The following is a 17,325-nucleotide window of genomic DNA, read 5'->3' as shown; positions in this document are numbered from 1 at the left end:
AACTGAGTGTGTCAGGCTTGCGAGCCTGGTGAGCATATAGGGTTTTCATCCCACAATATTATATCATATATTTATAAATATAGAACATTCAAACATGTACAATTTCACCATATAAAGGCAACTCTTATCCCACCCCATTGATCCTCACAACGACACGATCTAAACTCTCCTATCTAAAATTTACCTCTTTACCTAATCCCTATTCACGGATCTAAAACTATCCTCTTCACCTGATCCATACTCATGGATCTAAAACTAACCTTTTAACCTGATCCATACTCACGGATCTAAAGCTAACCTTTTACCCTGATCCATACTCACGGATCTAAAACTACCTGATCCATACTCACGAATCTAAAAATAACCTCCTGATCTGATCCATACTCCCGGATCAATAATTGTACCCATTCCATACTCCTGGAATAGGGGAAATTAACTATACCTTAATCCTGATTTGATCCATACTCCTGAATCTATAACTGTGCCCAATCCATACTCCCGGACTAGGGACAATTAACTTAATCCTAATCCATATCTGATCCATACTCCCGGATCTATAAGTGTGCCTAATCCATACTCCCGGACTAGGGACAATTAACTTAATCTTAATCCATACTCCCGGACTAATAGCAAGTTTATCTCTTTACCTGATCCATACTCACGAATCTAAACTACCCTCTTGGTCTAATCCATACTAACGGATCTAAAACTAACCTCTTGATCTGATCCATACTCACGGATCTCATCTACCCATGTCCTACCCAACATATTTGTAGATATAAATTACATATACAGTTTAACTCATTAAAACCTATATAGTTCATCCATTCCACCAATATCTCAAATAAACAAACAATATATAAACACATAGCACGTATTTCATAACAAATACTTAATATTTATGTGTTAAAAGAAAGTGACCACACGCTCACACATATAAACATCTTTATATTATACACATAGCACATATTTCATAGCAAATATTTAATATTTATGTGTTTAAAAGAAAGTAACTACACACTCACTTGATTAGAAGATGATCGGACAGCACTACGGCTTGTAGAAGTAGTATTCTTCGGCAGATTTGGAAGATCTTCACAAAAATCGGACTCCTCGCGGGCAGAGCTTCGGCTCGGGAATTACACTTCTCGGGATCTTCGGGGCTTCGAGACTTGCTTCGGGGCTCGGGAATGATACCGGGGCTTCGGGGTATAATGGAGCAATAGAACTCGGCTGCCCTCAATTTCCTTTTATAGGGGGCTGGAAACCCGAATTACGCTGGGCATAATTCTAAATTACGTTGGGTGTAATGGGGATAAGAACGCTGACTCCCCCCCCCCTTCCGGATAATATCGAATTTATATTTAAATTAAATATCGAAAATATTTAATAAACTTCAAAATTTCATATCTTCCTCATACGAACTCCGTTTTCGACGTTCTTGATATCCCCGCGTATGTGAGTCTACGCTCTACAACTTTTGTTTAGACCCCGTCGGTTAATTTTGATTTTATTTTTATTATTTATTGTTAGTAGGTCGGGATAAGAAAACTCCGTTATAAATTCATAACTTCTTCATCCGACGTCCGTTTTCGCCTATCTTTTTATCGTTTTACTACAATTAATGAGATCTTCGATTCTCATTTAGATTGTTTCGGCTAAAAACCGCTCGGTCTCAAATCGAGTATTCGGGCTGCATACCGCTAAGTCGAAACTTCGAAAAATCATAACTTCCTCATACGAAGTCAGATTTGGGTGTTCTTTTTATGCACGCTCATGGTTTAACGAACTCTATGACTTTCATTTAGATCTCTAAGGCTAAATATCACTCTAACATAAATTCACTTTTTAGGTCATTCAGCGTCGTGCCGGTTCTGTCGTGAAACTTCGACAGGTCATAACTTCTTCGTTATAACTCGGATTTTGGTGTTCTTTATATGTACGAAATCCTTGTAACATATAATATAACTTAGTTAAGATTATTCCTTCAAAATAATATCCATCAAAAAGTCATTTTTTATGCTTAACGTCTCAAATTGACTAGCCCGGATCTACGGGCGTTACAGGCCACCCTGCCGACTTACAGCACCTCTACTCTATCTGCCAACTAGTGAATGCTACGGGCCACACCGCAGTCTTACAAAACTTCTAGACTACCTGCCAACTAATGAATGCTACGACCAACCCGATAGTCTTACGACACTTCTACGCTGTCTGTTGACTAATGCTACGGGTCACCCTGCATTCTTACCACATTCCCCCATGCTACTTGGCCGCTGGTGAATGCTATGGCTATCCCGCAGTCTTACATTACTTCTCATTCTAAATCAACCGCTGACCATGGTCTTACCGCTGATTTCCAATCTGAACACATCTAAATTTGAACACACACACGGTCTAACATCCCACACTGAACTCATGCCCTGACTAGGATCCCTAACCTAGTTCCTCATAGTCTGCTACACATCAATCAGACGTGGTCCCAAAGTCGGGAAGTCTCCTGAACTTCCAATTCGCATTATCCTCCATACATGCCGCCACTTGGGCCACCTTTACTTTCCTGATGGCGATACGAGCTCATCCCAATTTCATGCTTGCTTCTGTCCTAGGTACCTGAAAGGTTATCCCCCACTTTGATCCGACTAAGTCTCCATGGCATACGATAACTGGAAGGTTTCCGATCCTTCCTACCTTCCAATGATCGATCTACTGACAACCAACGCCTACTAATGCTAGTCATTCATTACTAACCGAACTTACAAGACCATACCACTTCTAAAGATTAGACGAACACTTTCTGAATCCCAAAAATACTGATAACTCCATATGCCTGAAATGTTACCGTGATCAGATCTTGAAGTCCAATTAACCGATGCTCGGAGGAAAACTTCAGTAATAGAACATTTCCCTTGGCATTCCCATGAGTCAATCTGAGCATAATGACTGAATGCTCCGAATCCTTACAAGGTTGATAACCACCCTGCTGAACTCTGACCACAGACTTTCCACATAATGCCCTTGATCCGATCTCGATTACGAGTTGAGATAACGCTGAACACCCCGAACCAGAACAAGGGAAATGACCTTACACTAACCACTAACAATTCACGACATGGAAATGGCATATGACACTACTTGAAGATGTAATTCATACATGAGCAAGGAAATGAATCGAAAATAAATAACTTGAAAGAAGGAAAAAGATACATACCTGCAAATCTTAATTCCTCTCTGCTGGGGTTCCTGCCCTGCCTTCTCGTCCATTGGTGATCCTCAAAGAAGTCGGAGCAGGCGTGCTCACTGCTCCTCCCCTCAATGTCGGACAGTCAGCCATCTTGTGGCCCACCCGATCACAATGAAAACATAATGGGCTTGCCCCCCCTGAGGGAAATCCCTACTAATGTGACGAACCCTGCCACACTTGTAGCAGCCCAAACCCCTGGAACAACAAGCCCCATCGTGCAGTTTCCCGCACGTGCTACACTGACTCCAGTTCTACTAGCCTCTCGAATGCTGGTTAGAAGTCTTGGGTCTCTTCCTGGGACCCTCTAAACTATGCACCTGATCTGACCTCCTCTTCTCAATGTGCTCCAACTCAATCTCCTGCTATCGGGCTCTAGAGACCATATCATTCAGGGTTTCGCACCTTGAAATACTCACAAATTTCCTAATGTCATCCCACAACATATCGTGATACCTCACTTTCTTCATCTCCTCGTCTGCTACATACTGTGGTACTAATAAGGCCCTCTCCCTAAACTTGGCAGTGATCTCTGCCACAGTCTCAATAGTCTGACGGAGATCTAGGAACTCTCACGCTAAGTACTGCACCTCAATCGCTAGTGCAAACTCAACTCAGAACCTGGTCGAGAAGTCATCCCATGACATATCATCAACCAGATCATCACCCAACTCACTCCTGATCTCCTCCGACCAATCATGTGCCCGATCCTTCAATAGGCAGCAAACATATCAGACCTTCGCCTCTTTGGGACATAAACTCATCCTGAACGTGTTAGCCATATCTACTAACTACCTCCTACTGATATTGGGGTCCCTCTCCCCATGGAAAACATGATTTCCACAAGCACAGAACTCCCGGAAAGTCAATGTGCGAGCTCCAATGATAGCCATAATCTCTACATGGAATGCGCCCAACGGTCGTCCATTATCTGCAAAACACAGCGAGAGATCTCCGATGAAATGAACTCCCGGAACTGCTCGCTAATCGGTTCATCACCTGCACCTGAGCCGGAACCCGAACCATAACCGTCTCCCTGAGAGCTCTTCTCCAAACTGAAATACAATCAAGCCAATAATCAGAGCATACCCAGGAATCCACCTCTCATAAGCTTCTTAGATTCTCCAAGACTCTCACCGATTCGAGTATGGATCCTATGCTTTCAATAGTATGGACCCGATACTACCTTCCACACATATCCATACTTTCCTCAACAATCCTATTGAATCCTCTAAATCACTTCTTCATAACATTATGCCAGTACCCACTGAACCATACTATTAATCCACAATAGCATATCTTAGGATTTCCTAGGTTCCCGAACCCACCCAGTCCTCAGGTGCTGAAGGATTCCCATCAATGTCAACTAGCTACCTCATGAATATAGCCACAAGCAACAGAGACCAGATAATCCTTTGAGTAAAAGACTCATCCCTAGAACGGTTGGACTCATATGAGAGCTGCGCAATAGGGTCAAGTCCATCATTCTGAGATTATCCGGCATGTACACCATGTGACTTAGCATATTCACTTAGTAGCTAACTTACATTGTTAAGAGTACCATAAAGCACAAATCAAGTAGCATTCGGATAATGGAAAAACTAACCAACATACTCCCATCAAACGATTCTATCCTCTAATTAGGAATCTGTACTAGCTTGCAATTTGAAGGCTCATATAATCAGGCATAACCTAAACAGACCATCCTACCATTGGTTGATCAGTTCTAGCATGCAAATCTACAAGCTCATATAAGTAGACAAAGGCATCTCTCCTAGATCCTTAGCTCTAATCTAGCATGCGAATCACGTAATCGTATCATATCATATAACAAACATGTATTGGTATTTTGGGAACCACTTACTTGAGCTCGGTCGATTGCACACATCACACCCCTTTCTTTGCTTAGAAATTCTTTTTATATAAATGATTTTCTTTTTGAAAATTTTTCTTACCAAGTCCTCAATTTGAGTTTAGACACACCCCAGAGTGTGCCTGAATCCCTCAAACTAAGGCTCTGATACCAACTTGTAACATCCCAAAATTCATGATTAAAAATTTCATTTTTAATATAGCTAAAGCACATTTGTAACTTGGTTCACACATTGAAAAGCATTTCAAATAAAACATTTATCAGAGTTCATTAATAGAAATCACATATTGCGGAAAGCATAGGTGTATAAGGTGCGATCGTCCCAAGCTCCATTATTTGAAAACTGGTGGTACCTGAAACCAAAAGTGAAAACCGTAAGTACGAAGCTTATTGAGTTCCCCAAATAACACATACCATACATATCAACATAATGCCTAGCATATCTGGGTACTGGCCTACCCCTTCAGTCTCTTTCAACCAAATATAAGCACATAAATCACATACTACCATTCATAACCATGAGCTATACATATATCATAATCAATAAGGGTGCTATGTGCCACACATAGTCTTGCCATTATGCCATGGGATGCCACATGGTCTTTCTTTCCAAGCCGGGGTCCACCCCTGGGTCTTATTGACAAGTTCCAAAAGCCACCTCCTGGTCTTCCATGCAAGCATAACAAAGACAACTAGCATACATACTAATCTACTTAGCTAATTAGCATATAGTGTTCCAGGAGCCATCTCTTGCTCTTTGATACATAATGCCTAAGGCTAACCCCAGGGTCTTCCTGCAATACATAAACCAAATGGGCCGACATTGGTGCCTTCGACCCATACAAACAGTGAGGAGACTCACCTTGAATACTGAAGCTCACTACAAAGATCCTTAGTTGCTGCCCTGACAACTCCCTGAGCTATCAATACCAAAATATCACCTAATTAGCAATTGGGTCCCAACCATGATCTATAATCCTTACTTGGGGTGATGTGACTGTTTCACCCCCGACCTATCGAGACCCAAACTATAAAACCCATGAAAGCCCATCAATAGCCCAATTTTCCAAATTAGGCCTAAACCTTTACAAGCAACTACCATTTAGAACCCATTCCGTACTTCATAACCCTACAAGGGTCTACCTTGGTCAAAGTCAAGTCAAGGTCAAAGTCAATATCCAAGTCAAAGTCAAAGTTAATGCTCCAAGTTGACTCAACTCGTCGAGTTCATATAAATCACAGAATCGTGATACTTCGAATCAACTCGTCGACCTCTCCCTTAAGTCGTCGAGTTCTTTAATTTTTAACAGAATCGGGTCATACTCACATCAACTCGCCGAGTTCCTTCATGAACTTGTCGAGTGCTTCAGTCTGCTTACTCCTTTTTAATACATCAAGCCTTTATTCTACATATATGAACCAAATACTCTAAATCTAGACTGTAAATACCTTTTAGAAGGGTAAAGCTTCCAACTTTAGCCATTAATCCCTTCCTAAAGAGAATAAGCTAAAACCCTAACCCAAAAAGGGCCAAGGTCTTAATCCAAAACCACCAAAACTAAAAGGTAAACCATGAGGTCATAGATCTGGACTATAAGAACGAAAATATCTCGTATAGTTCTTAGATTTCTCAACATGCATGGCCATTAGAAGCTCAAAAGGCCAAAATGATGGCTTAAAGGTTGCATGTGACTTCCATGGCCATAAAGTTGGCACCTTTATGCCATGAAAGTCCTTCAAGACTCTAGATCTGAAGTGATTTCTATTTGGGACGTCCAACTCTCAAGGACCATATCATTTGGACCAAAAACAAGCAAAAGGTGCTAAGAAGGAGATCTAATCAACTATTAGGCAAGTTTGAGACTTGATTACTAGAAAGTGACGAAATTGGAGTGAGGTTTTTGGATCTAGTAACTCTTCCTTGTTCCTTCAAACTTTCCTTCCTTCCAAGAGCTTCAAACACCCACAAGAACACTCAAAATGGCTCACAATCACTAACAATAATCTTAGGGTTTCGAGATCTAGGGTTAGGACAGTGGAGGCTGGAAATGAGGCCAAACTATAAAGCATAAAATGTTTAAATAGGGTGCAAAATTCCAGATCTAGGGTTTCCTAAACCCCGTCCAACTCGTCGAGTTAGTCCTCCCCAACTCGTTGAGTTGGTCTTTAAATTCCCGCATGCCCAATTATTCCAAAACGTCGAGTTCTCACCCTTGAACTCGATTAGTTGGCTTCTTAATTGATGATTTTCTTTCCTTAATTAGCCTTCTGAATTCCGGGTGTTAGAATTTCATAAACTAAAAAGCTAATTTCAAGATTTAGGCTAACATCCTCTAAAACATACATGTATGTAGTCAGATGAGAGGGAACGATAATACCAAATAATTGGTATTAACTTTATTACCATCAGACAAGCACCAAGTCCTTTATTGATGTAAAAATTCCCTCTTCCCTGCTGATGATGCGTAAAGGATTCCATATACCCCTATAATAAATAAGATTTCTTTCAAATTAGAATACAGTTTAGGAGTTAGGACATATAAAAACTAATTCCTTGACAAATTTAAGGCATGCTTATGGTTTATCAAACTCCTATATGTGCTTAAAGGCGTGTTCTTATAAGATCTAAATTAAGGGTATGTAATAGATGCAAATATTACAACATCCAGTAGTACTAACAATATAACAACCACCTAACCAATAACATTTGACAAACATGTTTATTCTATAATGATAATACACCCCATATGCATTTTCTTTTACCTGCTTTCCAAATAAAGAAGACTTAAGCCAAGAGGTAATAGTAGGGTGAGGGCTTTGTCAAGTCTCACTCACTTCGGTCCATGAGTGCATAAATTATGGCTCGGGCAACATTTTCATTAAAAGAACCCATAGTTTGTTACAAATCAAAGGAAAAAAGGTAATCTAATTATGTATTCCAAATGTTAAAAACAAATTATAACATCATCAAGTTCAATAACCTCAACTAATAGAAAATGTTGTGTTTGTTAAACATGATAGGCCTGGACAAGCTTTCTAAGGCCCTTTTTAATGTTAACGAAGGATAGGAATGATATTTGTACCCTTTGTAAGTTTTACCCCTTCAACATCAGTATCCGTAATTGCAATACAACTTGTCATGTCCAACATCATAAATGAGGCCTAAAAGAAGATAATTTATGTCCTAATAACCCTCAAACTTAGTCCACCAAGCATACCATTTGTGGTATCACTTTCAAGATATTACAAGATATGGTTTTATTATAATAATTCACATTTAATAGATGGAAATCAAAAGAGCATATTTATAACAATTTATTAAAACACACAAAATTTTGACACCATTATTATAAAAATTGTCTCTAGATTTCCTGAAATATAAGCAAATAGTAGGCTTTGACTACACAACTAAAATTTATATTGTTACAAATACAAGTATATTCTTTCATCTTCTACTCGATCAGTCAATCTAAAATGCAGATCAAAATTTAACTCCATATTGTCGGCCTGCAATCGTTTTACTTATATGAATTGGTTTGGCCATCAACCAACCTTTTCTAGAATGAACAAAAGAAACAAAAATAAAGAAATGTAAAAAAAATACTAACCTTGTGTTTGTTGTATTATGTCATCCTCATCACCCATCTTATAGCTAAACAACAAAAGAATTTGTTTTACTAAGTATACTAATATATATTTTGGTTAAAACATTTAATCAAACATGTAGTGTGCATATAAATGTAAGCTGCAAAACAAACACTTGTAGAGATGAGCAAGTAGAACCAAGTCTACATAATTTCAGTAAAACAAAAGATGCGATATAAATATATAAATCCATCAAGAAGCATGAAAGATAGCGGCACGGTACATGAAATCGACAAAAAAAAGTACCTGAAATGGACAAGGGATGGTAGACGATGGAGGATATATGATTCTTGTTATCATTACCATAATCATGATGAAACTTTTGGCCATAACTCACCGATATTGATGTCTCGCTATCTTGACTGCTATAACAAAAATAAGCAAAATAATAATAATAATAATAATAATAATAATAATAATACTAATAAAAATATAAAAAAATGAAATTAAGGTCCCAATCATAAGAACCCTAGGAGATTTGTAAGCCAAAAACCCCTAGGTTAGAGAGCGATGGGGCTTACAAATGATTCTCATAACCTATTGTGCAAGATAAATTTCGAAATCAAAAGTGCTATTGTATCACACCCCAAAACCGAGAACGGCGGAAACGTTCTGGGGCGGAGGATGTCATGTATGTATCACAACAATGTGAAGTAGTAAACGAGCAACAACATCGTCCATTGCATTAATAGTAATAGTTTAATACATGTGTGTTCTTTCATAGTAATAAGACATTACAACAAGTAATCAAAATAAAAGACAAGTCTTGACTGCTCCGTCTTCGCAAAACCTGGTCATCGTACCTGTCTACTGGTGACCTGAGAATACAAGTTATTTTGAAAGTGTAGGTCATCATTTAAGCTGGTGAGTTCATAAGTATTTAATGTCATTGTTCGTATAAGTTTGATGATAACATTTGAAATTGTTCAATGTAATTGTTTGTATATGTTTTGAAAACTCTTAGAAAATCCCATATTTTCTACTAGTATAAAAAGTAGTCTTCTACCAAGACCTGAATGTTTTGAAAGTAGTCTTTAACCAAGACCTGACTGTTTTGAAAGTAACAAAGATGGTTTTCCCCTTTATGACTACTATTAACAATATATATACTCTACTTCATCGTTTACGTGAATGTATCACAAAATAAAAGTAATAGGGAAAATATAGCCATATAAGTATTATCCTTTGTTATTAGGATAAAGACGACATCGCGACTGCCGAAACGTTCTCACCCTGAATATCCGTAGATGTTCATTTTCCTCTGTAGCTAACAGCAGGTGGAAGGAATAGTTAGTTCCTTAAATATCTTCCTAGTATAAGTATTAATCGTAGACATCCGTAGATGTCCATTTACCTCTGTTGCTAACAGCCGGGTTTAGGAATGGTTAGTCCCTTATTGTTTCTTACCCCATAGTATCTATGTAAAAGTGTCCCTATAAGTGTATCCATGTAAGAGGAATCTCTGTAAGAGTATCCATATAAGTGTATCCATGTAAGAGGAATCTCTGTAAGAGTATCCCTTCATATAGCATGTAGTTTAGACTCATGAATGAACTGACTCTGGTGTAATTTCTTGTAATAGGGATAATGTTTTGTATCCCCTAAACTATTCCTATAATAGTTTACTAGAATGTAATTGATGAGTGTCCAAGTAGGTTTGTACACCCTTGCTACCCAAGAGTGTCGGAACTGAATTAACTGATAGATCATTTATGACTATATATGTAAACATGATATATAACTAATATTTAAACGACCTTCGGAAGAGTACCCAAGATCCCACCAGACCACATCCAAATCGAGGAAAAGGAAACAGGGTGGATAGCCTTCCTAAGTATTTTAAACATTTCTTATATAACTATACATATAGAGGCATGCAATTTATAATGTAAAAGCATAAAAGAAGTTTTGTAAAACCTTTGAAAAGTTTAATAAATAAGAATTTATGACTTGATGTCACTTTATAAATCGGTTCGAAAGACCGTTTGACAAGACAGTTTGAGTGTGAGAAAACCTTTGTTTGAAGCACAACTATAATAGATTCAAAAGGGAAACTTACAGTTTGTAAGACAATTTCTAAGAGTGTTTTAACATGTAAAAACATTTGGGAAAACTATTTGAAGTACATATGAAAATGTTCGTTTGTTCTTGTATATGAATGTATCTCCTTGAAATAGTATTTCTAGTATGTAAAAGTTCGTGATGTTCTCGTATAACTATACCTATTATAGTTTTCTAAAAGTGTGTCTCGTTTGTATAGTAATCCCTAGTGAAATGCTCACTTGTTATGAAAAGTATAATTTTTGGAGTGCCTAAGATGGACACATATACATACAGTATAAGCAGAGTGTTTGATTTATACATATATAACAACACTTTTCATTTCAAAAGATGTGATGTTATCGTGATACATTTTGCATATGAAAGTTTCCTTATAATAGTTATAAATCACATATGATTCCGTTCATAAAAAGTGTATAATGAAAATTTATATAACACACGATAGTTATCGTGTGTTTTACTTGTATTCCCCCCCTTAAAAGCATATAAAAACATTTATAAAACATTTTAAAAGTGTGGATTATAGGGGTATGAACTCACTTGATAGATTGAAGAAAGCTGGACGAAAACCGACCAGAACTTCTACTCAAGCAAGCGGATTTCTCGGGATTCTCGGGAATCTCGGGAGTGTAAAACTTCCTTCCCAACTTGGATATGAAAACCTGGCCTTTGGGATGACTCCGAGGGTTGAAACGCGGAGCTTCGGCACGAGAAAGGGAGGAATTGAGCAAAAATGGCCGGCATCCTCGCATCCCTTTTATAGGGGCTGAAAGCCTCGCGTACGCGGGGCGTACTAACGAGGGTACGCTGGGCGTACGCAACGTCATGGCTTACCGCATCCTCGGACAAAGCATCGAAGCGACGTGGACGGATAAGGCCGAGCATCCGAGTACACTGGGCGTACGAGGGTACGCTGGGCGTAACTTGGATTGGTCCGATGACTCCTCCTTCGGATAATACCGGGTTTTGAATATAATTAATATTTTAATTATTTAGTAAACTTCAAAAATTCATATGTTTCTCATACAAACTCCGTTTTCGACGTTCTTTATATCCACGCAAAGGTGAGACTACGGTCTACAACTTTCGTTTAGACTCCGTCGGTAAATCTTGATTTTATTTTTAATATTATATTTTAATAGGTCGGGACAAGAAAAGTTCGTTAAAGTTCCATAACTTCTTCATCCGACGTCTGTTTCCGTCAGACTTTTTACCGTTGTGCTTCTATTATTGAGACCTTCGATTCTCATTTAGTTTGTGTCGGCTAAAAGTCTCTCGATCTCTATTTCGTGTTTTTAGCTGTCTACTGCTATATCCGTAACTTAGAAAAATCATAACTTCCTCACACGAAGTCAGATTTGGATGTTCTTTTCATGTACATTTACGGTTTAATGATATCTAAAACTTTCATTTAGATACCTAAGGCTAAAAATTATTGTATTCAAAGTTCTCGTTTTACGTCTATCAGTGTTGCCGGTTTTGCCGAGAATCTTCGGTTGGTCATAACTTCTTCGTTATAACTCGGATTCTAGGGTTCTTTATATGTACGAAAACCTTGATACGATTCCTACTACTTTATTTAACTCAAATAAGATTTTAGGAAAGTTAAATTTTGACGTAAATTTGACTTGTGATCCATCATATTGTCTCGAAATATTGGGTTGTCACATATTGCAACTCTGTTGCCTTGAAATTCTACAAATTGTGGAGCTATCGGTCACAATTGTGCATAAGCTAGCTAATTTTGAATTAATGAAGTTTTCTCTTTATAATCAATCATCAGAGAACCTGGACCGAACTGAAGCTAAAATTGGCGCTTTCGAAATACTTGATACATGAAAGCGGTTAGAAGGATTTTCATAGAGTTTTGAGATTTTTGAAAGGGAGGGAAAAAAAGCTTCCGATTTCATGGATTTCATTTCGTTAATTTTCTTGAGAGCGTGGTGGAATGTTTATACATCAAGTTTCAGTGAGGCAAAAACAAATGGGAGAGAAGAGAACGGCGAGAGGGTTTTCTATTTTAGACATGATATACATTTTCTACATCGTAAGTAGTTTTCGCAAATGGTTACATAGTATGTCTGTCGTAAATCACAAAGTATGACAAAATTTTAAGAAGGATATGTTTGTACATTGTAATTCGTTTGTCATTGAAAGCCTTTTTTTCTAGTAGTGTACCAATGAAACAGTTAATTACATTAATTACAAAATTTACAAATGACATAGGGGATGTTATTAACGCATCTATCAATTTGTCACATGTCAATCTCATTAGTTTTGACACTTATCATTTTGTTATATTTTTTAAATAGATAATATCCACAAGTCAATTTAGAGGTTTTTTCAAATTTAAAAATTAAAAAGCCACATGATAATTTAATTATATATATAAATTATTAAATGTAATAAATATGATAGTAAATCGCAATTAATATGTTTGTTCATTCTTTATTTCAAAAAGTACATATTATTTAAATTTTAATATTTTATTTTTGTAATCAACCCGTATAATATACGGGTCTTACATCTAGTCTTGTATATAGGTCTTCCCAGCTTCACGGAATAAAATTTATAGATTGATACTTTCTCTTTGGCCTTTAAGACTAGTACATGCACCTTAATTTATGTACAAATAATCATGACCAACCTTGAAAGCTTACTCAGGTCTCAGTAACACATAAATCGCCAAAATTAATAACACTACTTCATATTAGGGGAATTGATGATAAGACTGTTATACAAGATGAATATGTATAGAATGCATATATTCTATGCAATACAACGCCATGGTATGACAATATATAATGACATACGACGATCATACCCTTGAAGTTTAATCCGATCCAATGATCTATTTGATCCCAACATCATCAATGTTGGTGTTATCCGATCACCAAGATTATCATTTTTGGTATCAATAAATGATCTCCAACATTACCCAACATCATCAGTGTTAGTACTAACACTTATCTCTCACATACCTACAACTTATAATAAAAAAAATATGTACCTGGGTATCATAGTTCAAGTGGTGTCCTAGCATGTAAAGTTAACATCACCTATATATTGGAGAGTCTTGCTCAGTAGATCCGGTGTTGTTCTAGAAGACACGAATCTCATTTTCTGACTAACATGTACCTATATCTCTGTCTGGAATCTTTTCTTCAATTAATGGAGTCTTCAAACTCCCGAATTCTTATCGTTGGCTTTGGTGTAGGGTTTGCCGTTTTAATGTTTGCATCCCTTGATTGCTGCTTTTAGGTTTCTTCAGTCTTGTCCTTGGGTGTCTTCGGTTGCTATCTTTCATGTTGCTATTAAGGTGAAGTATTAGCAGGATTAACTTGGAGTATCTAATTATTACCATGTTTTAATTTTTTGTAGTTCATGTTCCAGAAATCGAATTAGGATTGGTTCAAAGTTCGGTTCTTTCAAATCCCGACTCTAAAATCAAGTCCTAATTCGAGTTCATATCACCGTAGATCCATATAAGATATACAAATGACGAAAATACATATTCTTAAACAAAAAGTGAATGAAAACAAGCAAAAACTGAACCTTTTATTTCCATAAAGAATACTTGAAATAAACAAACAAATTGTGGAGTTATTATTTAGAATCTGCAAAAATGAAAACTTAAGATCTGAATAAATTAAATTGATCAAATATCTGGATATTCTTTGAGAACACGCAATGATGAAGATGAAGACGATAAGGAATTCCGATTCAAAAATAACGAGTCGGGATTGTAGAATGGAAGCTGATGAGTCGATCCACAGAAGAAATCCGTTGGGTTGGCCGAAAAAACTGTCGTAGGATTAAAGTAAGGATCAAATCCCGCCGCCCTGTAAGGCGGTGCTGTTACCCCGACCCCAACCCCACCATCAACAAAACAAGAATTCACCTGAGGTATATCATTCACGCTACTGCCATGTTCCTCCGTAACAACAGAGGTTGACTCATTATCCTCCGTGTTCCCTTGACCTCGGTGGTGTCTCCGATCTTGTGTCTGCTGTGTGTCCTCCGGTGGTGGGGTGTATCCGGTGAGTTTTTGAACCAATGCCATGAAATCTCGAGGGTGCGTATGGATCACTTTGGGAGAATGCGTGTATATGATGACGGGTCGTCGTGGTGGTTGTTGTTGTTGTTGGGGTTTGTTTGTTAAGCCGTCGGAGGTGGTGGTGGATGATGTGGTGGAGGAGGACGGAGGAAGACGGGTGATGAAATTGGAGTCTTTGTTGATCTTGAGTGGCGTTTGATCGTACGCGCCACCATCATGTTGTTCTTCCTTTGCATGGAATTGCGATAGGCCCATGCTGGAAAAGATGAGAAACGATGAGAACTTTAAAAACCTGAAACGTGTTTTTGTAAACTGTGTGGATGAGGGGAGGGGTAGTGTTAGTTTGGGTTTTCCTTGTTGTGGGGTAGGTTGTTAAGAGAATGAACGAATAGAAAAAGAGTTTATGTTCATGTTTATCTAAATTAAATAAATTAATCAGAATGTTTAAGTGAGCTAATGTTATTTCATAGTAACTTTCATTGTTACAACTTACAATTATATTTACTTATACACACTTGGTATTATTTTTAGTAGGTTCTGACAAAAAAAGTGAATTATATTTCAACCAAGATTCACTTATTAAAATAACACGTACAATTATAAATCCCTAATTTACGATGATTTATGCAAGATAGGAATAAAAGACAAAGAACTCTTGAAATTTCAAAATATTTCGATATGGAGTGCCAAATGAACGATTGTTGGCCTGAATTTGCAGGGACAAGTCGAGATCTTTTAAGAGTGTATGCGAAATATTTATGAGTGTCCTCACCATTTTACAAATTCATGTAACAAGTTTATAAGTTTTCAACTTAATTTTATAGCTTTTATAGTTTGTCGATGAAAATACATGTTGGATGGTTTCAATCATTATACACAATTTATCTTGTATGCTTTTAATTTGGGAAAAAGATTTAAAAGCCCAACGAAGTTTTCAAACCGTTTAAAAAACCCCAATCATGTTTTGTCTGTTCAAAAAAACCCAACAAACTTAACATTTTATCTAAAAAGCCCAACTAAGTTATACTTTCTCGAAAGTCAAATACGAGAAACAAATGACGTGGCTTATTACCGTATCGGAAAAATAACTTGTTAGACCAACGAAGTTTCCAAAACGTTTAAAAAACTATAATCATATTTTGACTGTTCAAAGAAAACCCAACGAACTTAAACAAAACAAAATTGGAATTTTCTGAACAATTTGAAACTTTGTTGGACTTTTTAGACAAAATGTTAAGTTCGTTGGGTTTTTTTGAATAGACAAAACATGATTGGGGTTTTTTGAATGGTTTGAAAACTTCGTTGGGCTTTTAAGTCATTTTCCCTTTTAATTTTAATAGAAGACTCTTGTCAACCATGTGTTTTTATCTAAATTCAAATTTCATTTTTAATGACGTATAGTAATAAAATTCCCAACTATATATCGCACTTTGAAATCAGACTATCGTAGTCGTGATAAAAGACCAGTTTGGTAACATATATGTAACTGCAATAGAATCGAACCATGCATGGTGTAATCATCAAAATCATCACATGACAACCATATTCGGTTAGGGCCTTCGGGGTACTTTTGAAGGGCTAGTCCGGAAAATCAAATCAGCCACTAAAGTAAATTTCACATCTAAAGATAGACCGGTCTTTTCATAATTGTTAGTTTGGGTATTTATGCTAAGTCGTACAAGAGCATATAACAACTAATGATACGTTCGAGCAATCAAACATTAGTGATGATTCGTCGATGAGATGTTCGCTATAACCACCGGGAACAAAACAAACAATCTAATGTAGAAACCATAAGTTTACGAAGGCAATCGCACCATAATCCATGACATCCTATCATGGAATATCTAAATCTCCCCCAAACACCTTTTGATTATAACTTCCTTACTCTTGAAGTAACTTTACCGTTGGAGCGATCTATTGTGTCATTTACCCATGGTTCTTCTAACAATTCATGGCGTTGTTTCATTTACAAAGAATCAATGCAATGCCATATTAATCTCGAACATAATCACCTCACAAAATGATGATAATATCATTAATTTGATGCCATCCGTTGGGGCAACATGCAGATCGGCTACTACTGAAACCAATCGCGTAGCCAATTTCGGACATAGTCTCATACCTTACATGTAAATCTTAGAAATATGAGGAAACAATAATCCTCTGATGAATACTCCGATCACCCAATTTGTTGGAGGAGCATTAATGTTGTTTGTTTACACCCAAGAAAAGGAGGTTGAACCCTAGGTGTAACGTCTCGATATTGAACACAAAATTTTCATTTTTATTTATCCAATATATTAGAGTATAATTACATTATGCGGAAAACATGATATGAATGCGTATATGCATAGTTAAGCCTTTCCTTTCTCATGAACCAATTTATAATCAATTGGGTAAGCACGAAGCTTAATGAGTTCCCTAAAATACCATATACCACAATAC

General features: G+C 37.1%; 1 protein-coding gene across 1 annotated transcript; it reads right to left on the bottom strand.

Moving 5' to 3' along the window:
• Positions 1-14,377: 14,377 nt before the first annotated feature.
• On the bottom strand, positions 14,378-15,164 carry LOC145090281 (VQ motif-containing protein). Its single transcript, XM_079028569.1, has one exon. The coding sequence runs from the start codon at positions 15,130-15,132 to the stop codon at positions 14,479-14,481; it is 654 nt and encodes a 217-aa protein (XP_078884695.1). The 5' UTR covers positions 15,133-15,164; the 3' UTR covers positions 14,378-14,478.
• Between the last annotated feature and the right edge of the window lie 2,161 nt (positions 15,165-17,325).

The sequence above is a fragment of the Lactuca serriola genome, chromosome 2 (genome assembly GCF_051521515.1).
Source record: "Lactuca serriola cultivar US96UC23 chromosome 2, Lser_US96UC23_V15, whole genome shotgun sequence".
NCBI lineage: Eukaryota > Viridiplantae > Streptophyta > Magnoliopsida > Asterales > Asteraceae > Lactuca > Lactuca serriola.
Note: the sequence above shows the minus strand (reverse complement) of the source record. Positions and strands in the feature narration are given on the sequence as shown.